A 23,858-nucleotide genomic window follows, 5' to 3' on the forward strand; every position below is an offset into this window, starting at 1 on the left:
GTCTTTTCTCAATGAAAGCCCTCAGAATTTTATTCTGGCGATCAAAATCATTGTGCAAGATTGTTTCAAACGAATAAGAAGTTCTTCCATGGATAATTGGGGCCAGAATGCCCTGCCTCTGTTTGTGTCCTGCAGGCTTGCTTCAGTTCTCCACAGGGCTGCCCCCTCAGCCCAAGGACACGATGACCCTTCCTGCAAATAGTATTCCACACATCACTGTGAAGGAGGAAGATGGAGAAGTGAGATTATTGGTTGTCCGGGCACAAGGACACCTAGGGAGGGTTCTGGCGGAATTTAGAACGGTGCCACTGACGGCATTCAGTCCTGAGGACTACCAGGTTAATCCCTTAATCCTTTGGAAATGGTGTGTGCGCTTGTCAAAGAGTCTAGAGGGAGTCTGATGAACAGTAGTTTCTAGAGGTTGTAAGGAGACTGTTAAAATCAATAAAGAACACTAAAAAGGTTGAGCTAGAAAGGTAATGAAAAATGGAGAGTGTGATATCATGGAATACCAGAGAAGAATATATTTCTGGAGGAGGAAATGGCTCATTGTATAGGATATTGCTAAGGTCAAGTTAAGATGGTTTCCTAAGATAGTCAAATATTATTTCTGTTGTTAAGACTTGTAGAATTACTCCATTGATGATTGTCCTCTAGCCAAAGTTAATTACTTCCTTCTTGAGCTTACTATATGCCCTTTACAGCAGTTGTTATTCTATTCAAATTATTACATTACATGGTTAACACTCCTTATAGAATGGTCTCCAGCTAGCTAGAGATTTGTCTTGGCTGTTTTTGAATCCCAAACATCTAAAATGGGACCATGTACATGATGTACATTTGATAAATATTAAAAAAATAAATAAATGAGTGATTAGGTAAATTGGTACTTGGGTTTCTCAATTTAGCTCTAAGATCATTAATAGCTCCTGAGAATGAAATATAGTTTGTCCACACAAGCTAACCTAGAAAAATTTAAACAACTTTAAAATATGTTCTCATGACTTGAGGGGACAAAGTTTATGTAAGAGATAATGAGGTTGGGAGAAAAAAAGATCTTAAAACTTTGAATTTAAATAACTTTTTGTTTTTCCTCTAGTGTGTGAACCTTTCTGTTGAGAGATCTATATTATGAATTGCAGTTGCAAGTATAATCAAGAAAACGTTAATGCTCAGTAGACTGATATTTATTATTGTTTGGAGAAATCCTCAGAATGAAAATATGAAAATGCCATTGTTATGCACTGAGTATTTACATTATTCAGTGATACAATTTTGAACAGTTCTAAATATATGTGGGCAAGAGTTTTGTGTATCTCATTGAATTAATTTAAGAATTTGTGGACATCACTTGTTCAAATTTCTCATTTGCCTTGACTACTTTTTTTTATGAATAGGTAAGCAAGAGGTAAAAATCCACCTGCTTTACTTAGTTGGAGAATATTTATTTAGAATTTATATCAAACACTATTCATATCCACTTAAGTGTTTTCAGGTTTATATTTTACTTATGTTCTTCTGTTTCAGTATTTATAATAATTTGGGACATAGAAGACATTCTCATCTTGCACATTAATATACAGAATAATTATAATCTAATGGACAGATCTTTTATTTGTATTTCAGAGTGTTGCTGGTACCTTAGAATTTCAACCAGGAGAAAGATACAAATACATTTCTGTTAACATCACTGATAATTCTGTCCCTGAATTGGAAAAATCTTTTAAAGTTGAGTTATTGAACTTGGAGGGAGGAGGTAAGTTGGTGACTCAGAAGTATCGAATATTTGCTTGTTCATCCATCTTGAGGATAGTTGATTCTATTAAGGAAATATGATCCTTTGAAACAATGTTAACCATTTTTTTTAAATGAGTGAATTACCAGATTTTGGAAAAAGCACCCCGAAGGTTAATAATTACTTAAGATATATATGGTAGAAAGTTTTTGATGGATAGTCACTTTTTTCTTGGTAAAAAGATTTCCATCTCTCTACATAAATTTAGAATATTAGTTTTAGAAATTAATATTCAACTCAGTTTTATTTACATAGACTTTTGCTGTGAGGTTTCATTAATTCTAAGTTAATATTTCTAATGTTTATTATAAGGACACCACCTACTGTGCTGTTTTTTCCCCTTTTACTACCCATTGGTCTTTTCCAAATAGAGTGCTTTTATTTTATTTTTTTAATTTAGAAATATATTTATTATTATGTTTCTATGTAGCACAAAATATTGCTTTACATACATATAAAAGAACCCCAGAAGTAGATGTGTTTTTAGAATGAAATAGTATAATTGTTCTGAAGCACTAAATTATTATTTTTTAAAACTTTAAGATTTATTTATTTATTGAGAGAGAGAGAGCGAGAGTGAGGTTGTGTGAGCAAGGGGAAGGACAGAGGGAGAGGAGAAGGAGAGAATCCCAAGCAAACTCCCTGCTGAGCCCAGAGCCCCATGTGGGCCCAGTCCCATGACCCTGAGATCACTACCTGAGCCGAAATCAAGAGTTGGATGCCCAACTGACTGAGCCACCCAGGCACCCCCTGAATCACCAAATTATATTTGTCATTCATAGTAAGTGCCCCTAAAATCATGTCTTTCCTTTCTTCCTCTTTCAGTTTTCATGGTAGCTCCTTTCGCTGTCTCCAGGTGTAGTCCAGGTGAAAACTAGCCATTTTAGATAATTTATTATGAGTCAATAAAACAGGTCAATGGTATTTTATCCTCAATTCTGATATTCAAAATATCAGAATTGTGGACATCACTTGTTCAGATTTCTCATTTGCCTTGACTACTTTTTTTGATGAATAGGTAACCAAGAAAATCTCCAATTTTCAAAGATTTTTGGAGTCAGAATTCATTTCATGGCAAAACTCATCTGCACTGAAGAGATGCTACTTATAGTATTTATCCCATTTGGATGAACTATTTATATATGTTTCTTTGCAGAAGTATTAATGTGTTTGATTTCTAGGTGCTGCTGGGGGTGTTATAGAATGCATGTGGTATGTACCATAGTCCCTTTATATAAATGTAAGATACTGAGAGTTGCTATGGTATCAGCAGGACAGTCTCTTCCTTCCAAAACCTGGTATTATTGTCTTATTATTATCTTCGTGTTTTAATGAAGAAGGTTATAATACTATATAAGCCATCCAAAGGGAGAGATTGAGTAAAACAGAAATATTAAAATTGTCTTTTACTACGTGAGACTTTGGAGTAAGTATGGAAAATTTCCACAAATTTCCCTTCCCTGTGTTCCCAGAGCCCAAGTGAAAGCAAAAGAGGTCAAACCAGGGAAATGATTAAACAGCGCCACAGCTTGGTTGACTGCATAAAGCAGTAAAAATATTCTGGATGGCCTGTTTGGAGGATGGCATGTAAAACTACCAGCTTTGTTTGTCCTCCAGAGACAAGTCGTCACATCTCCAAATCATATTTTCATGACACAACTTCATTAATTAGGGGTCACTATAAAACATTTGAAAAGCTGTTCTTTGTATCACTTGTAGTTAACAATACTTACATAATAGAGAAAATGTTAGCGATCATTATTGATTAATAAGGAACATTAAGTATTCTTCAGAAGTAATATTTCTGATCATAGTGATACTTGGTATTTTATATAGAAACTTCTTCCCTTATCTGTAGAATATGCATTATTAGGTATTAATTGTGCATGAGTATTCAGCTGAAAACCAATCTTGCAGACTCTGAGTAAGCAATAGTTAGTGGCAGAGAATCTCCTTTTCCCCTCAGTGAGTTGGGATTGGAGGTAAAGGAATCTAGACACTGGCTTCTATTCCCCAAGTCATAGCTAAGGACTGTCTAAGAAGTGCAGTATTGTGAGGAGCTAAATTCTTATGAGGGGCAAGGGAGCAACTGTTATTCCATATTGTTTTATCTCTAAAACCTACTCTATATGAGATAGCCACCTGCATAGATGTTTTATGTTAGCCAGAATGCATCGGTGTTGAACTATCCTCTCTCATGATTTGTAGATAATATGGGGGATGCACTGGATATTCCTTAAAATTCATTTTGCATCTTAAGTCTCTAAGGTGATTTCAGATTTGGGGTGCCATAAATTCTCATGTCTGGTGTATCCCAGTCCTGTTGTGGGGAAGAACAGAAGAGCAGGGCAGATCTTAAACTAGCATGTCAATCAGGGACACTAGTAGAAGCACATAGGGCTGGATGTAGACTTGCTTCTCTTACTCTTCTTCTTCTCCATTGCTGCCATCACTATGCTTCTTGTCATCTTTGCAAACTTTTGGTAAATTAATGGGCAGGGTTTAAGATGTACTGAAAGTGAAGGTAAACCACTTTCTCTTTATCATAGTTCTTATACATTGCCAAGTACTTTATTTTTTACATTATTTATTTGGTCTTTAGAGCAGTTCTGTAGAAGGCAGCACATTTTTTAGGCAAGGAAACTGAGGTACCAAGAGTTTTAATGACTTGCTGAAGATTTTATAGTGGGTATCTTTCACAACCAGGCCTGAAACAGATTGTTGTAGACTGCCTGTCTAGGTTTCTTACTACCATGTCAGTGGCAAAAGGGTGATCAAGTCTGAGAATGGTAAATAAAGTAGGAATTTGAACCTATGGCTGGAGGGAAATGTTAGGTGCATTTCCCTAATTTTTGAGTTGATTGTGGTGAGCAGTAAGGTGACTCTGCCATAGTCATAATCATACAGGCCTAACTGTGTGGTTGTACACAAGCACAAATATTTTAAAAATATTTAAAATGTTAGAAACAATTTACATTTATTTTAAATAAGTGATTTAAAAAGACACTGGTTAAGTTGACAGAAATGGGAGATACCAATTACAACTTACATGGAGTATTTCCTAAAGCTATGGATGAATTTTTAATAAATTGGTAGCTTGATGAATGTTATACTTTTACCACTTCAAATAATTTATTTTCTATGGAAGAATGCATGTCATTGGGTGACTATTACTACATTTTCCTCTTTTCTGGATATGTTTTAAGAGCTCTCCATTTTCTCATTGTGTCAATGTGTATTGTGTGGGTGTGTCTCTGTGTCTCCTTGTGAAGTGACTGAATTCTTTAGGGTTGATGGCAGTGGTAGTGGTGACGGGGACATGGAATTCTTCCTTCCAACTATTCACAAGCATGGTAAGCAGCTGTTCCAAGGCCCTTTACTAGTCTGCATTTTATTTTAACTTTTCTTTTTAGAGACAACAATACTAACCAATTATTTACACCTACTATGTGCAGGTTCTTCACATATTTACCTCAGTAACCATAGCAGCAACTTTATAAAGTATTATTTGCTCTGTGGTACAGTTACCCAGCTAGGAAGTGATCAAGCCAGAATCAAGTCTTTGCCTGCCTCCAAAGCCCAGACTTTCCTCTGTATGAACTCAATACAGTTTCCTGATTCTAGTTGTAATAGAAATTTTGCTTGAATATCATTCATAAAATGATTTTTGAAAAATATTTTATATAGCTTTGAATATCTAAAAAAAGAGAAATAGAACATTTATATTTTTCTGTTAAATCCATCATGCTTATTTTATTTATAAAAGGAGCCAGCAGTCTTTATATGTAGCATTTAAGCAAAGCAGATGGGAAAAAAGAAATTGAAAAGACAATGGGGAGAATAAGTTGCCAGTCAGTGGGAGAGAATACTGAAAAGAGAATGCATTTGAAGTAGATTCCTATGCAAGCATGATTCAGCTTTTTACCTTAAATACTTTTTTTTTGTATTGAGAGAAAATTATTTCTCAAGGGAGAAATTTTTCTAATCCTCAAATGTTCCTTTATCACAATTTCAGGTTTTATGTTTTAAGGTTAGAACTCATGTTCCTACTCCTCTCATTCCTAACTTTCATCAATGCCTCATGTAACCACTGTATTTAATTACTCAGTTACTTTTGGAATTGTTCATTTTCTTGTCTGCATATATTAATACAACAAAAAGTTAAACATACTTCTTAGGAAAAAATTCAATACTTCTGTAGATATTGGCACCTATTTAGTTACAAGATTGGAGTGTTTCAGTCCAGGGAAGGTAGATCTATAATATCATAATGTGATGAAAAAACAGGCCTAGAACTAATGCACATTAAAAACCAAGAATCTGTTCAGTCAGGTTGATGAAAATCATAGGAAAACTGTTTCATAAAGGTAAGAGTCATTTTGGCTCATGTTCTTCTGAGGTCAGCAAAGGTCGTGGGAGACTTTCCTCATATACTCTGTGTGGAAGAATGTTCTCTTTCATAGGGCAGAAAAAGAAAAACAAGTTTTCCTTATTCATCTCCAAGTGCTTATACAGCACTTGTATATCACATTGGTGCCAAAATAGAGAAAGGTCATAAAAGCATGAATATGTGTGGCAACCATTTGTGTCTGCCTTTCTTTCTAAAACAAATTAGAACGTACTCAATGAATGGTACAACTCTTTTCAAAAAGTTGTTCCTTGGCTTTTCCTTTGGTTTGTAAATTACTTATTAACATTTTCTTGCTATTTCTTGGAACTTATTCATGCAGCCAGTCTAGGAGTGGCCTCGCAAATTCTGGTGACAATTGCAGCCTCTGACCATGCTCATGGTATATTTGAATTTAGCCCCGAGTCACTCTTTGTCAGCGGAACTGAACCGGAAGATGGGTACAGCATTGTTCCATTAAATGTGAGTACAGTTTTCCCTCCACTCTTAAACACTTTCTGTTCTTTTAAAACTGTTTATTGTATTATGAAGGTGTCCTTTATGTTATTTTTTTTTTTCCTTTTTGGATACAGGGTTACGAGCCTAGTGGTACACGCAATACAAACTGATAATTGAATAGTGATTTGACGTTTGTCTTTGTATGTAGTTTTGCATCTAAGTTTGTCTTATGATTTTGAGGAATCCTGACTCAGGAATATAGTAGAGCCATACAAGTATTATTTTATATAGATTTTGTATTAATTCACTTAGGCTGTGGGAACAAACATCTCTTAAAGCTCAGAGGCTTAATATGACAAGGATTTGTTTTTCCACTCATGGTGTATCTCCAGCTTAACTTGCTGGCTTGTTAACTTAACTGGCTGTCACCAGTTATCAAGGGATCAAGGATCACAGTGGCAACATCTTGGCAGGTGCTTCTGTCTTCACGGAGGGGAAAATGTAGATGTGGAGAACTGCATCCTGGCTCTTATAGTTTCTTTCTGGAAGGGATTTGTAACATTTCCACTTATTCTTTTTTGGTCAAAGCAAGTCACATGGCCATGCATAACACTAATGGGTAGAAAAATGCAATCTTATCTCACCTCTCTCCCAAAAGGAAAGAAAATCCAAAACATTTGTGAACAGCATTAATAGTGAAACTCTATATGGTGTGTGTGTGTGTGTGTGTGTGTGTGTGTGTGTGTGTGTGTGTGTGTGTGTGTGTGTGTGTGTGTGTGTGTGTGTGTGTGTGTGTGTGTGTGTGTGTGTGTCTACTTCTTCCTTTGCTTTTTCCAGTTAGGAATTAAGTTGATTCTATTGTTAAACAACTGGGAGGAGCTAGAAGCTTGCTCAGCTCCCTCAGATTTTATATAAATAATGAAGAAAGATCACTCAATGGTAGATCTTCAGTAAATTTTTGTGGAGTAATCTGAACAACTTTAGAAAGGATAACTAATTATTCAAAAAAAGAAAAGAATTAAGGGAAAAGATTAAGCTTTATAAAATTCTTGTCTTGAATGTTATTTTGAGTTAACATTAATATTTAAAGCTATTTATTCTTAATATATTTTTGGCAAAAGTATTTCTTCTTAAGTATATTTTATCCAACTGTGGGAGAAACATGTTAAAGGAAATATAATTTTTTTCAAAAATGAGTTTTATGGCTAACTTTTCAGAAAATATCACTCATTTCTTCCTTACAATGAAGTAAATACCATCTTTGTAGTAAAAGCAGAAATTTTCATGAGCATCTAAAAGAAATTATTAATTTTATTTGCTTCATTACTAATATATGATTGCAGAAAAGATACAGTTATAGTTTAGTTAGAAGCTAAAAATGTTCAATGTGTAGCTTCATGCAACAATCACTTTTTAAGTACTGTGAGGGTCTTCAAAGACGGGTTCTAGAGGGGAGGGGTTGGGGGGATGGGCTAGCCTGGTGATGGGTATTAAAGAGGGCACATTCTGCGTGGAGCACTGGGTGTTATGCACAAACAATGAATCATGGAACACTACATCAAAAACTAATGATGTAATGTATGGTGATTAACATAACAATAAAAAATTATAAAAAAAAAGAATCTTATATTCTTGAGAAAAACTTGTAGAAAATAAAATAAAAATTTAATATCCTGCTATCATTCTATATTTACAAACCTCTAAATTAATGATTTTAATCCCTCTCAATACATTTTGCTATTAAATATTTTACAGATTATGAGAAGCCATGGAGCTCTGTCTCAAGTGACTTTGCTTTGGAGCATAGCCTCCGATCCTGATGGTGATCTTGCCTTCACCTCTGGCAATGTCACATTTGAGATTGGGCAGAAGAGTGCCAATATCACAGTGGAAATACTTCCAGATGAAGATCCAGAACTGGATAAGGCCTTCTCTGTGTCAATCCTCAGTGTCTCCAGTGGCTCCTTGGGAGTTCATACTAATGCCACATTAACAGTTTTGGCTAGTGACGATCCTTGTGGGGTTTTCATCTTTTCTGAGAAAAATAGACCTATCAAAGTTGAGGAAGCAACCCAGAATATCACGCTGTCAGTGATAAGGTTAAAAGGCCTCATGGGAAAAGTCCTAGTCACATATGCAACACTGGATGATATGGAAAAACCACCTTATTTTCCACCTAGTATAGCCAGAGCAACTCAAGGAAGAGACTATATACCAGCTTCTGGATTTGCTCTTTTCAGAGCCAATCAGAGTGAGGCAACCATAACTATTTCAATTTTGGATGATGATGAACCAGAAAGATCAGAGTCTGTGTTTATTGAGCTACTCAACTCTACTCTAATAGAGAAAGTACAGAGTCGCCCAAGTAAGTAACCATTAGTGTGTTATTATTATTATGGGAGGTAAGAATCCTAAAAAAATAAATTAAGAATTGGGTATAGTAGAAAATTCTATAAATTAGCGAGCTCTAACTTTGAAAGCATCACCTTACAGAAGTTTATCTATAAGACAAATGGAAGTGGGACACTTGAAAACACAAAATTTTGTTTTAAAAGTCCCTTATGTTTCCAAACTAAATTGTTAAAAGCTTCTGTGTAATCCAGTACAATTGACCTCTAGTACTATTGTATTATATACTGTAGCTTCCAAATCATTCTGAATTCAACCTGGGGATTCCAGGGATAGTCCTGGTAGCAGGATCCTGAGCCTCTCTCACCTTGATCCACTCTGGAAGATTCCCTGATCCATAGAGCCTCTTTGGCGATGAGCATGTGGGTCGAGCAACTGCATGAGGGAAGGGGGACAGGAGTGTGTAGCAGTAAGAAATCCTGTAAATTTGTGAATTATTGAGAGTTGAGAAGGACTGGCTGGGGATAAGAATGAGGAGTGACCCACGTTGGGCAGACTATCTGGTGCAGCAACTTCTTTTGAAAAGTAGCAGCCACTTGCCCTGGAGTTGTGGCTCAGGGGCTTTGTAGAGAGTTGGGTGGCTCCTCGTAGAGAGCACGCCTTGTGCTTGAGGAGCTGAGAGCAGTTATTGTGTTACAGCTTGTTCCTCTCCAAGAGGACAAATAAAAGGAAGAATCTAGATTTCCTGGAATAAGGGAACAAGTAAAGGAAGAAAGATTAGTGATATTAATTTGGTATCAATTTAACATCAGTTTTAGGGCAATATTTATAAGAAAACAAATAAAATCTTCTTAAGGAAACTGGAATTACATATTCCAAAAGTAAGATTCTAAGAGCTACATGTTGACTCTGTTTTGACATATAGAATAAGGTTTCTCATAAATAAATTTATTCACGTTACCATAATACCTGGATGGATATACTATATTGTGAGCAACATTCTTGTCCACAACGTAAGTAATTATGGTTCAGGATTATAGAAGGAAATTTACTTTATTTTTTTTTAAAGATTTTATTTATTTATTTGAGAGAGAGAGAATGAGAGATAGAAAGCACGAGAGGGAAGAGGGTCAGAGGGAGAAGCAGACTCCCTGCTGAGCAGGAAGCCCGATGTGGGACTCGATCCCGGGACTCCAGGATCATGACCTGAGCCGAAGGCAGTCGCTTAACCAACTGAGCCACCCAGGCGCCCAAAGGAAATTTACTTTAAAGGACCACTGCTGCTAATATTAAATTCAGATTACAGTCAAGGTTAAAATTCGCACACAATACCCATCCTTTTTTTTCTTAACAAGATTTAGGATTAATTTTAGTAGCAAATGAATTGTAACAAAATCCAGTAATTAGTCTTATTGAGTAAGAATTGTAAAATAAAGACTAGTTTTCAAGGAACTCACAGTTTATTGAGTGAGATAGAAATAAAACCAGAAGGGATTATCACAAACAGCAGTAGCTAGGAGCTGTGGGTTATGGTGTAAGATAACTTATGTTCCAATATATAGTAATAAAGTATTGAATATAATCTTTTTTGGCCTCAATTTCCTTATTTATTATACAGAAATATCATGGGGCTTAAATATAATAATATATGTGAAAATTAATGCAGTATCTGGCACATGGTAAGCATTCAGTAAATACGAACAATTATTGTTAATAACATGGCATATGCAGAATATCAATGTGCTATGGGATAGGAGAAACAATTGACATGTATTTTATGCTTGTTATGTTCCTGGAACCATGCAGCACACTTGGAGCAGTTCATAATAGGCATAAGGTATAATGTGAAATAATCAAAGAACAATTTTTTAAAAAGATTTTATTTATTTATTTGACAGAGAGACAGAGCACAAGCACGGGGAGCGGCAGGCAGAGGGAGAGGGAGAAGCAGGCTCCCCGCTGAGCAGGGAGCCCGACACGGGACTCAATCCCAGGACCCCAGGATCATGACCTGAGCTAAAGACAGATGCTTAACCATCTGAGCCACCCAGGCACCCCTAAAGAACAATTAAGGGCAAATCTGTGTGATACTGACTAAATTTTAATAGGTAAAATCAGTGTAGGACCTGATAAGGTCTCTGTTACTGTACTCCGAGTATAATCATTAACTGAGGAAAGCAGTATGAGAAGACTGGTGATCAGCACCTGGGTAAGAGCATAGCACAGAATGAACGGTTTGGATAATTGAAGGTTTTATACCTGGTTTGATGAGCAATTGTATGTAGGGAGCAAGAGATTAGACAAACTCTTACAGGATGCCTCTTGATATGTCTACCAGGTACTAGCATGATACCTTATGTGACTTCCTGACCATCTTTGTGCCTCTGATTAGTCATTGGTAAAATGTGGACAATGTTACCTGCCCAATAGAGATGGTATAGGGATTAAATGACCTGATACAAGAAAAGTACTTAGAATAATGCCTGGCAAATTCTTTTCTAATCTAGTTGAATTTAATTATATCATATTGATTTATAATTTTTTTTATTTTAACTGATTTAATTTAGCATAGTCTGTGGGTCTCTATCATTGAAATTAAATGGTGTTATTGTTTTTAGATTAAATTGTCAGAAAATGTTAAATTTTATTATCACATATTTCCAAATACAGCAATTGTTAGAGATATTCTAAATATCAACTCAAAATTGTTTACTGCTAATAAGAGTTTGTTGATGCTTCATCTGTGTTAAAAGGTCACTACTGGGTATTTACCCCAAAGATACAAATGTAGGGATCTGAAGGGGTATGTGCACCCTGATGTTTATAGAAGCAATGTCACAATAGCCAAACTATGGAAAGAGCCAAGATGTCCATCAACAGATGAATGGATAAAGAAGATATGTGTGTATACACACACACACACACACACACACACACACACACACACACCTGGAATATTACACAGCCATCAAAAGGAATGAAATCTTGCCATTTGCAACGACGTGGATGGAACTGGAGGGTATTATGCTGAGCGAAATAAGTCGGTCAGAGAAAGACATGTATCATATGACCTCACTGATATGAGGAATACTTAATCTCAGGAAACAAACTGAGGGTTGCTGGAGTGGTGGGGGGTGGGAGGGATGGGGTGGCTGGGTGATGGACATTGAGAAGGGTATGTGCTATGGTGAGCGCTGTGAATTGTGTAAGACTGTTGAATCACAGACCTGTACCTCTGAAACAAATCATACATTATATGTTAAAAAAAAAGGAAGAAGAAGAAGATAGCAGGAAGGGAAAAATGAAGGGGGTGGTAATTGGAGGGGGAGACGAACAATGAGAGACTATGGACTCTGAGAAACACTGAGGGTTCTAGAGGGGAGGGGATGGGGGGATGGGTTAGCCTGGTGATGGGTATTAAAGAGGGCACTACTGAATGGAGCACTGGGTGTTATACGCAAACAATGAATCATGGAACACTACATCAAAAACTAATGATGTAATGTATGGTGATTAACATAATTTAAAAAAAGGTCACTTTTTATGTTGTTTTCACAAGGGTGCTGGTTGGAATTGAACCTAGAAAATAATTTAGGGAGAGTTTGTGGAAGGTCCTAAATGCCATCAAAACAAGCTTTGCTGTCTCTAAAATCAGTGGAAAGTGAGAAGAGAGCCTTGAAAGTATTGAGCACACTTTATTGTATCAGCATTGGGGATGGAGTGCCTGGGTGGCTCAGTTGGTTAAGTGTATCAGCATTGGGGTAACATTGAGGCTGGCTTTACATTCTGGATAAGGCAGTCGAATGACTGTTAACTAAGATGGGAGAAAGGAATGGGTTTGTGAGCAAGGACAGGGAAACAAAGAGGCAGTAATTTAATTACAGTATAATGATTTGCTGCTGGTCTTTGAGGACACAAAGCTTAATGACTTTCCTACTCAATTTTGTAACTGAAATGCTGTTTTTTAAAAATTTTATGTCATGCTGGTAACTAATTAGAAGAGCATAATCCTGTAGGTGTCATCATTATCTGTGTAATATTATGTAAAGTGATGATTAGTTACACTGTAATCATTTTTTGCCTTTTAACAAATTTCCAATACTTATTAAAATATTCCTGTAGGATAACTATTCCTTTGCTAAAGATTCTATAATAACAATCTCTCTAGAATGTAAAGTTACAAGAAAGTAGGGACTTCCTGTTTAATTTGTTTTTGTTTCCTCTGTGTCTAGATTAGTGCTGGTTCATAGTAGTCAGTACATGTTTTTTGATAGAGATAGTAGAAAAAAACATCAAATGTGAGGATTTCATTTGGCTGATGGAATCTTGCTGAGGTTTCCTGATGACTTTTGGCCGGTTGGTAGAATTTTGATACATTAGCTTTTCTTGTCTTTCAGTTCCAAATTCTCCACGCCTTGGGCCTAAGGTAGAAACTATTGCTCACCTAATCATCGTTGCCAATGATGATGCATTTGGAACTCTTCAGCTCTCAGCATCAATTGTTCAAGTAGCAGAAAATCATGTCGGACCCATTATCAATGTGACTAGAGCAGGAGGAGCATTCGCAGATGTTTCTGTGAAGTTTAAAGCCGTGCCAATAACTGCAGTTGCGGGTGAGAAGAGACATCCAAGGGGCAGTGAAGTGTTTTGGAGGGAAATTACATCCTTAATTAACAAAAGCCACTTACAGATGTAGCTAGAAATATCTACCAGAAAGCAATAATTCTCTTGCATCTTTTAAAAGGCATAAATGTAGAGCTTTTATCGTGTATTTATGACACTGATTTTGTAGAATTTTTGAAAAATGTTAGCAAAACTGTATATGAATTTTAAAGTTAAAATGACCAAAATATGCACAAACCAATGGAAAGTAAACTAGGGAAAGTATTGTTAGGCTTTCTCTGTGTGTACTTTTTAGTTATTTGAAGGGGATTCATGTGTAAATGATCCTGAGGAATGCAGGATAAAATGTGCAGCCACATGGTCGCAGTGCTTGGCAACAGTCTTGCCTCTCAACCCATTTATCATGCTTGTTTATTTATTTATGAAGAATGTGGAAGAGGCAATGGCTAGCATTAACTATTCAATGTAAGCAAAATGATTTCACTGCCAAATGCAAACATTAGGAGACTGCCTTTTTTATTGGTGCAGTTACAGCATCTAGAGGGAGATCTGCCCGAAAGCTATTCAATTAGAATCTTTCTAGCATGCACTCGAAGGAACATGAGTGTGAATGGATAGGATAACACGCTTGATATTTTGAAATAAATGATATTTGTTTGAAAAGATAATAAACCAGGCTCACCTATTCCCTTCGTTGGCGGGGGGGGGGGGGTTGGTGTACGTGTGTGCGTGCACGCATGCAGGATGGGTAGCTTAGAGGAATGTCTGACTGTCTGTAGGGGGCCCTGCACATTGCCTAACAGTGGGGATGAATCAGTGTTCTCAGAAATTAGCCCTTAGGCTTCATAAGAAGACTCTCTCCTTTCCCTTCCCACTGTTTGACCAGAAACAAAGCTGCTGCCAACCTGAGCGGTATGCAGTAGCAGCTTTTAATCCAAATTTTTAGGAAAGCCCATAGTTTCCAGCAATAACATTGCTGATGCCAACATGCCTGTATCTGTACAACAGTATAATGTATCTTTCTAGTGAGGTCAGAATTTTAGTTCTGTTCTTTGTTTTAAAAGATTGTGCACATTTTCTTTCTCTTTTGTAGATAAGGGGTTATCTTGTGGTAATGGATGACTCTATATATTTTTGTGTATGTCCATATCTGTATTATAGCTCTATCATCCATGTCTGTATATGACAAATAGAAGATATTATGTATACCTCTTTCTAAAAATGAAAGGATAAACTTGAACACCCTTTGGAGGTCTTTTTCATTATTTTATGATCTCAAACCTATTTTTTCTGAGAAGAGAGGTAAAATCTTTTTGTTTAGAATATATGTAGTTAGTGTCCTCGCAAAAGTTTTACAAGTATATCTATGGAATTTGATAGGTCATAATATTTTACTAGTGTATGGCATGGTTCTTACCATATGTGGGAATAAGTTTTAGCATTTTGATTTTTATCTTTATAGGTGAAGATTATAGCATAGCTTCATCAGATGTGGTCTTGCTAGAAGGGGAAACCAGTAAATCTGTGCCAATATATATCATTAATGACATCTACCCTGAACTGGAAGAATCTTTTCTTGTGCAGTTGCTGAATGAAACAACGGGAGGAGCCAAACTAGGGGCATTAACAGAGGCGATCATCATTATTGAGGCCTCTGATGACCCCTATGGATTATTTGGTAACCAAACTAGTTTGTGGCTTTCTTTTCACTTGTCGATATAGATCATACATTTCTTCATTTTTAGAGATTTAGAATTAATTTGATCATGTTTCCCTTTTTAACCAGCTGTTACCGATATATGGGATATCTATGCATCCTCCATAGCAGTGGTTAGTGGTTATTAAAAAAAGAAAACGTCTTAGCATAAATACGGAAGGGACAAACTTTTAGGCTTGTAAGTCAGATCTGGCTTCTAGATGTGTTTTGTGGATCTTAGACAATTCTTTCAAAAATTAGTTTACATCAATTTACACAAAAATCTGGATTTCTGGGCTTTCTTGATTAGCAGGAAATCTGGGAACATTGAACCTCCATAGCATCAGTCGTGGGAGCAAAATAGCAGCGGCCTCTTTGGACCAGGCTTGCACTGTGCAGTTAGCTACAGAACTCAGTAGACCTACTTCCCCCATGACTGCTACATGCCTGACCGCTGTGAGATTCTGTTTGTGATTTCTGCTTCTGTCATAATGAATAATAATGTGGAAATTTTGGCAGTCCTGACCAATTATCACAGCATGTTACTCTGATTTTGGAGGTCTTAGCTATTTATATTTAGACTGCGTAAGGGAAAAAACAATCAGCTATTTTGTATTTGAAATTAACTTTGTTCTGCCCTTCAGGTTTTCAGATTACTAAACTTATTGTAGAGGAACCTGAGCTTAACTCAGTGAAGGTAAACCTGCCAATAATTCGAAATTCTGGGACACTCGGCAATGTTACTGTTCAGTGGGTCGCCAACATTAATGGACAGCTTGCTACTGGTGACCTGCGAGTTGTCTCAGGTAATGTGACCTTTGCCCCTGGGGAAACCATTCAAACCTTGTTGTTAGAGGTCCTGGCTGACGACGTTCCGGAGATTGAAGAGGTGAGAGGAATGGCCTAGTATAGAATGACACTGTAAATCATACCTTGTCTTATAGTGACTAGAACAGATGGCTGTTGTTGTGGCATTTATAGAGAATGTCAAGTTAATTATTTCTGCAAGAATTTTCAAAATATGGTAGTATAAAAGTGATTTTTATAGATAAAAACAATATTCTAGAAAAAGGTCTGGTCCATATCGCAGTACACGAGTGTTAATTTTTTGTATAGTTACATTGTATTTTCCCACATTTTCGTTAAATGATTAAATCTATATCTTTAGATATTTAACATGTATATTTATACATTTTTCCATATAAACTCTTCATTTGTTTGTATCCAGACTCCCTCTTAGCTTGAATGTAGGCCAGTCGATCATAATTAAATTTAGATTTTGATTTTCTACTTATTCACTTACTTATTCTTCAATAGTTTTGAAAATTTACTATATGACAAATACCATGCTAGACATATCTGCCTGATACTTATTTTTCATGGTGAAGAAGCTAGGTGGCAAATAAAAATAGTCTCAACAGGAAAGTTGATTCATTACTAACATATATTAACTGAAGACAATTTTATATTATGAAATTCAAGTATTATGAAAACCTAGGTGTCATTAAGTTACTTTTAATAGCATTTATTCTTTAATAATATCAGATTTTCATAGAAGGGAAGTCCATAACATTTCATTTGAATGTTAATTGTGTTTTTCAGTTCTAAAATATTAGATATTAGTTAATATATATAAAACATTTCTCTTTTCCTTCTCTTTAAATTTAGGTGGCATTATGATCTGATGTCTTTTGTTTTAAATTTTGTCAGAGAATTTCCATTTAAGATAATGTGGGAAATAAAGCATAATAGATTAGCTACTTATGAAACATACATGCAATATTTTCCCTAAATAAAAAAATGTATAGAATCGACATAAAAATGTATCATTGAAATGGTAACTATAAACAAGGATCTTAAAATTGATTTATAAGATTATATACCTAAATATTAAGGAATTTAAATGGCCTGTTTGTTATGTATAATTGTGCATCACTATTAAAAGTCAGTAATGTATTATTCTGTTACATGTTGGATTTGTAAATGGGGGGAGTTCCTTTGAGTCCATTCATATTACATTATATTTGGTCCTTGTCCTTGTATGGATTATATGTTTGATTGTCCCCCACCTGCATCATTGTTATTTTAATTTCAGAACTGGGATTTTGTTAAGGATATTTTCACTGTATTTTTAGGTTATCCAAGTACAGCTAACTGATGCCTCTGGTGGAGGTACTATTGGGTTAGATCGAGTGGCAAATATTGTTATTCCTGCCAATGATAATCCTTATGGTACCGTAGCCTTTGTTCAGTCGGTTTATCGTGTTCAAGAGCCTCTGGAGCGAAGTTCCTGTGCTAACATAACTGTTAGGCGAAGGTATATGAAATAATGGCTTGCATCTGTGGGGGGATGGGTATTGTGTAGTGGGAAATGACCTCTTGTGCAATTAAATAATTTAGGTTTGGTGGTGGTTATATAATGTAAATTCTTTTATAGGTTTGGTAATTTGTTAATTGAATTATGCCTATTAATATGAAGAGCCCAATATATTTATCATACCTCTTACTAGTGAAATAGATAATAGATTATACATCATCGGGCTTTCTAACCACAGAAAATTATTGCTTTAGTCTATGATTTATTTGAATTAGAACTTAAATACAACTAGCTTCCAAATTAAAGAATATTCAGATGCTGTATGAAGTGGGTGGTTTTCAGGTTGTTTTTTCTCCATGAGTGCGTGAGGCAGTGTAAAGTTCACCAAACTCCTTCAGAAATAGAAAATAAGGGGTCTTGGAAATTTGTGGCAAGAATTACATTTTCTTAAAATGCACGCATGCTATTATCATTATTACCTTGTTTCAGTGAAATCTGGTAATGAAAATTCATTTTCTAATTCGGTTTGATAATTCTGAAATGGATATAATTTGCATATCTTGCAGGGTATCTTTATAGCTTTGTTAAGAATAACTATTGCTTAATTGAAAACTAGCAAGATTCCCTTGCATGAGAAAATAAAATGTTGAAAGACAAATGTAATTAAGAAACATGGTTGTGTTTGTACTCTTACTTTACATACTTAAAAAAAAAAAGTGAAAACTGCAGTCAGTATTTTCCTTTTCTGTGTAACCCACAGATTGCTTTGAGTGCTTAACCTGTCTTTTAATTGTCACTCCACGTTTTAGCGGAGGGCACTTTGGTCGGCTGTTGTTGTTCTACAGTACTTCTGATATTGATGCAGTGGCTCTTGCAGTCGAGGAAGGTCAAGATTTACTGTCCTACTATGAATCGCCAATTCAAGGGGTGCCTGACCCGCTGTGGAGAACTTGGGTGAATGTCTCTGCCATGAAGGAACCCCAGTATACCTGTGCCACTTTGTGTCTCAAAGAACATGCGTGCTCAGCGTTCTCTTTTTTCAGTGCTTCTGAGGGCCCTCAGTGTTTTTGGATGACATCATGGATCAGTCCAGTGGTTAACAACTCGGACTCCTGGACCTATAGGAAAAACATGACCAGGGTAGCATCTCTGTTTAGTGGTCAGGCTGTGGCTGAGAGTGACTATGAGCCTGTGATAAGGCAATGGGCCATAATGCTGGAGGGTGATGAATTTGCAAATCTCACAGTTTCTATTCTTCCCGATGATTTCCCAGAGATGGATGAGAGTTTTCTAATTTCTCTCCTTGAAGTTCACCTCATGAACATCACAGCCAGTTTTAAAAACCAACCAACCATAGGACAGCCAAATACTTCTACAGTTGTCATAGCATTAAATGGTGATGCCTTTGGAGTGTTCATGATCTACAGTGTTAGTCCCAATACCTCTGAAGATGGCTTATATTTTGAAGTTCAGGAGCAGCCCCAAACCAGAGTGGAGCTGATGATCCACAGGACAGGGGGCAGCTTAGGTCAGGTGACAGTCGAATGGCGTGTTGTTGGTGGAACTGCTACTGAAGGTTTAGATTTTATAGGTGCTGGAGATATTCTGACTTTTGCTGAAGGTAAGTGATGGTTCTAAATGGATTTTAGTATCCCCTGGCAAAGTCATTGTAGTTAATTTTTATGATAATGTTCGTAAGAATTCTTACTGTGTAGATTCCTTTTTTTAATATTTATTTATTTGATGGAGAGAGACACAGCGAGAGGGAACACAAGCAGGGGGAGTGGGAGAGGGAGAAGCTGGCTTCCCGCTGAGCAGGGAGCCCAATGCGGGGCTCAATCCCAGGACCCTGGGATCATGACCTGAGCTGAAGGCAGACGCTTAGCCTACTGAGCCACCCAGGCGCCCCTAGATTCTTGCTAATATATACAAGTGCGGTATGGTTTAAAAAAGAAGTTAGTTAGCTTGTTAATGGTTGACCCTTGACATACATAGGCTGATGTGTATCTTTTTTAGTTTATTAAAAAGAGAAGGTTTCCAGGGAATGTGTGGGTTTTATTCCTTTATAGTGTTGGCAATGCCTATAAGGAAACAAAGTCAACTCAAGGCAAATTTTAATTTTGTAAGGGAAATTACCCAAGTTCATACTATTTATACTAACAAATTATTTTCATTGAAGATTTATCCTGATTTGTCTAGTATATGTAAAAAAGCTTCCCAGTTAATACTCAGTTTCCTAGCTACTGATATGTCTTACCCACGAGAATCTTCAATAAAAATAATATGTAAGTATAAATAGTATGAACTTTGATGATTTCATTCATATTAAGTTAAGTCTAGGGATAGATCAATTTATAATAATGTTCTTGGGCTTGAGTGGGATAACTACTGTAAATTTTCATGAATAATATAGTCATAGATAACTTGGCCCACAGATTAAAATTAGGGTCACATTCACTGATTCTTTTTCAGGACTGGTTGAATCATCTAATATTTGGAAGTTTGGAAAGTTCATTTGTTTAAAATAATTATCTTTGGGTGGGGGAAAGGTATCTTTATTAAGATCATTGCTCAAATCCTGATTTGGGCAATTACGGATTCCATATGGTTTTTAGCATAGTGTTTTTCTTATTAAAAAAATGTATACTTATAAAAACCTCATGATATCCCAAAAAATGAAGGAAGTGAGTGTTATTCACAATTCTGTGTCATAGAGCAAATCATTGCATCTTTTTTTGTTCAACTTTTTTAGCGTATACTATTTTGGGAAACAGTAATTGGGGGTCATGATCATGATTCGTGTGTAGTATACTTTTTGAAATATCTAATAAGCATTATGTTTTAGAGTAAATTTTAAAAATAGTATATCACATTTCTATAATGGTTATTTCCTAGTAAATTATTTTGGTAATGATGGAATATGATTTCCTCGGTGCAGCTGGCGGTACAGTTTGGTATTTAGTAACATTTCTCCTTATTTCAAAGGAAATAATGAAAATTTAATGAGGATGACTGGAGATGAAAATTTAAAGTTAGATTTTCCTGCAGCTTTAGTAACTACAAAGAAAGTTTTCATATAAAGTAATACCATTATAAAAATTAGTATTACCTTAAATTGTAACTTTAGCATCACAAAAATAGAATATATTTAATAGCTAACCTAGATTCTTAGATAATCTATAGTCTCTTGAGACAGTCTTGATACTGTGAATTGATGAAATGCAGCAGGGTCATGAGAGAACATACATTCATGTCCCCTTTCTTCTTTTTCCCACTTTTTCTCATCTCACCCTTTTGTCCTCTTTCCAAAAAGTGGCAAAGAATTAGGTGGAGGCTAATAGGCTGAACTGCAGAAGCCCTGTTGGGTTTAGGGGTGTTCACGGCTGCTGTATGTACTAGTGGGGTCCTAGACCAAATTAAAAAGTAGAATGCTTGAGCCTTGTCACTGTCGCTCATCCCTTTGAATTCCTCTTCTGCCTCCTTCCTTCATTTTCCCACATCCTGGAACCTGGTATTTGATTCATTTAGTTTTCCAAAGACTCATCTCATTCAGGCCAGTTCTTTCACTCAGATTTTGCCATCCCTTTCCTGTTTGCCATTTTGACCACCATCCCCTAAGTGTTCCTGGTCTTTCAGGGACGTATTGGCTTGATTACCTGAAAAAAAATTATTCACAGGAATGCCAGAATGAGAATGAGACTCCATTCACCGAGAGAGAGCTGTTTCTCAACTGAACGTACCTTAGAAGTCTTTTCCCTAGCTGTATCATTTTTCTAGGCTAAAGACCAGGAATAAAACTATGATTCTTTTCAATAATTCTACCCTTTAAATTTTTCCATAATTCAAAATGCCTTCTTCACAATCTGTCCATATTAATAAAATTTAGTGTTTTATATGTGAAGGGATATACAGATTAACATATAGCATTTGCTTGTAGTTACACTAATATTCCTCATGATATTCATTTACATATTTTTACTTAACTTTTTATTTTTTTTAAGGTTTTATTTATTTATTTGACAGAGAGAGACACAGTGAGAGAAGGAACACAAAGCAGGAGGATTGGGAGAGGGAGAAACAGGCTTTCCGCTGAGCAGGGAGCCTGATGCGGGGCTCGATCCCAGGACCCTGGGATCATGACCTGAGCCGAAGGCAGACCCTTAACGATTGAGCCACCCAGGCGCCCCTTTACTTAACTTTTTAAAGTGGAAGTAATTTTGGGCCTTTGTGGATTCTCTATGTTGGTGATTTTGTTACTTTGGTTTTTATTCCATTAATTTTTTTTATAGGTGAAACCAAAAAGACAGTCATCTTAGCCATTTTGGATGATTCTGAGCCAGAGGATGATGAAAGCATCATAGTTAGTTTGGTGTACACTGAAGGGGGAAGTAGAATTTTGCCCAGCTCCGACACTGTTAGAGTGAACATTTTGGCCAATGACAACGTGGCGGGAATTGTTAGCTTTCAGACAGCTTCCAGATCTGTCATAGGTCACGAAGGTGGGTTCCTTTTTTTGTTCAGCATATTCATTCTCTTTTCTATAGAGGTCATTTTTTGCTTATTCTTTTAAAGTTTCCATTTTTTTTTATACTTTTATTATTGTGTAGAGCTGTGGATGTTAGTATGCCTGGAACTTAGCTGGGAGAGGGGTCTGTCATGAACTGTTTAAGTACTCAGGACCCTTGAGATTTTTGCTTGCTTCCCCGACTGGTGTGGTTTTAGGAACTTAGTCAAACTTGGGATGCTCAGCTTTCTCATTTATTAAATGACAAGCAATATTACTTACTTCATAGATTTCTTAGGATTAAATGAGTTAATGAATGTAAAGTGCTTATCACATTTCCTAGCAAGTTTATATGGTAGTGGTAGTTGTTGATATTAAACAGTGGAACATTGGCTCCTTGTTCAAAACAAGTAGTAGTTTGTAGTTAGAGAATATTTTACCCTGGATTTTATATTGTGTGGATATGTTTTATGAATGAAGTGCCAAACTAGAAAAAAATTAGAAAATGTCTATTTTTTCTTAAAAAATAAAAATTTTCTTGATTCTTAACATTTTACATCATATGTAGGATTTTGCATGTACAGGTTAATTTTTGCTTCAAACATTTTAGCAATGTTGTTTTGTCTTTGAATAAGTCTATTTGTGATAAAACTGGTATTTAGTAGCCTGTGTTTCACTATAGTCTGTGTTTAGAAATAAGAATAAATAACCATACCTCAGAAAGAGAAGAAACAACAAGGATATAGATCATGTATTTGGACTTCTATTTCATAGATGAGAAAACTGTGTTTAGCACAAAAAAGAGAAATAGAATTCTATAGAATTCTATACACAGAGAGATTAGGTGACTTGACAAGGTGATCCAGCTCATTGTTTGCTGTGCTTGAAGCTAAATATGTTTTAGTGTGCATTACCTTGTACTTACCCAACTTGTGAGTTTATTTAACTTACCAATGCAAATGTCTGAACTATTTTCCAACACTCTTTCTTTTTATCAGTGGTTCAGAATCTCATGTTGTCACAGCAGTAGTGAATAAAAATGACTAACACATTGCTCTAAGTCCAATCTAAAGACAGATCAGCAACTTTAAAAAAATTATTTGTAATATAAGTAAAAGTCACTGTAGAAGTTAATGTCAAAAATAATGACAACAACAATAACATTTATTGAGTGTTTTCTGTATGCCAGACATTTCACATCCATTATTGCACTTAATTTGAACAACAGTCCTATAAAGTGGGTATAATGGCATACATCTCATATTCTCATAAGGAGAGTGAATTTCTGAGAAATTAAGTAGCACACAGTTATTCATAGTGGAGCTTAACCAAAGCCCACTATGTCCAAAGTCCATAATATAAGGAAATTTGTGAGAAGAAATTATGTTTTGCTTGAACTTAATCTGCTGTAGAACTCGACATTGCAGGAACTTTTGGCAAATATTTCAAGTGACTTGAGTTGGAAAAATAATGACTTTGAGTAACAATGTTTGTGTGAGAGAAGCAAACTAATGAGAAAACCTGACTCTATCTCATGTTAGAGGTGGAAATTAGGTTTTTAGAGATAATAGTTGAACTCAGGAGAATTAATAGGATCTTTGTGGATAGAGGAAGAAAAGCAAGGTGTCAAAGATGGAGCTGTGTGGAACATAAGGCTAAGGTGCTGAGAAAGGAAAAAGACCTTTTTGGAGAGAGAGAAGGCTCTGCCAGAGGTGGGAAGAGACAAAG

General features: G+C 35.9%; 1 protein-coding gene across 2 annotated transcripts in view; it reads left to right on the plus strand.

Moving 5' to 3' along the window:
• The window catches only part of ADGRV1 (adhesion G protein-coupled receptor V1), a 536,135-nt gene that overhangs the window by 99,281 nt on the left and 412,996 nt on the right, over positions 1-23,858 (plus strand). For both annotated transcript variants that reach the window (XM_027605560.2, XM_027605561.2), the window contains 11 exons: positions 136-338; positions 1,627-1,756; positions 5,068-5,148; positions 6,526-6,665; positions 8,397-9,006; positions 13,388-13,603; positions 15,076-15,291; positions 15,954-16,198; positions 17,445-17,626; positions 18,436-19,247; positions 21,916-22,125. In XM_027605560.2, the coding sequence (XP_027461361.1) occupies positions 136-338; positions 1,627-1,756; positions 5,068-5,148; positions 6,526-6,665; positions 8,397-9,006; positions 13,388-13,603; positions 15,076-15,291; positions 15,954-16,198; positions 17,445-17,626; positions 18,436-19,247; positions 21,916-22,125 (3,045 nt within the window). The remainder of the gene's footprint in view (positions 1-135; positions 339-1,626; positions 1,757-5,067; positions 5,149-6,525; positions 6,666-8,396; positions 9,007-13,387; positions 13,604-15,075; positions 15,292-15,953; positions 16,199-17,444; positions 17,627-18,435; positions 19,248-21,915; positions 22,126-23,858) is intronic.

This window comes from Zalophus californianus, chromosome 5 (assembly GCF_009762305.2).
Source record: "Zalophus californianus isolate mZalCal1 chromosome 5, mZalCal1.pri.v2, whole genome shotgun sequence".
Taxonomy (NCBI): Eukaryota; Metazoa; Chordata; class Mammalia; order Carnivora; family Otariidae; genus Zalophus; species Zalophus californianus.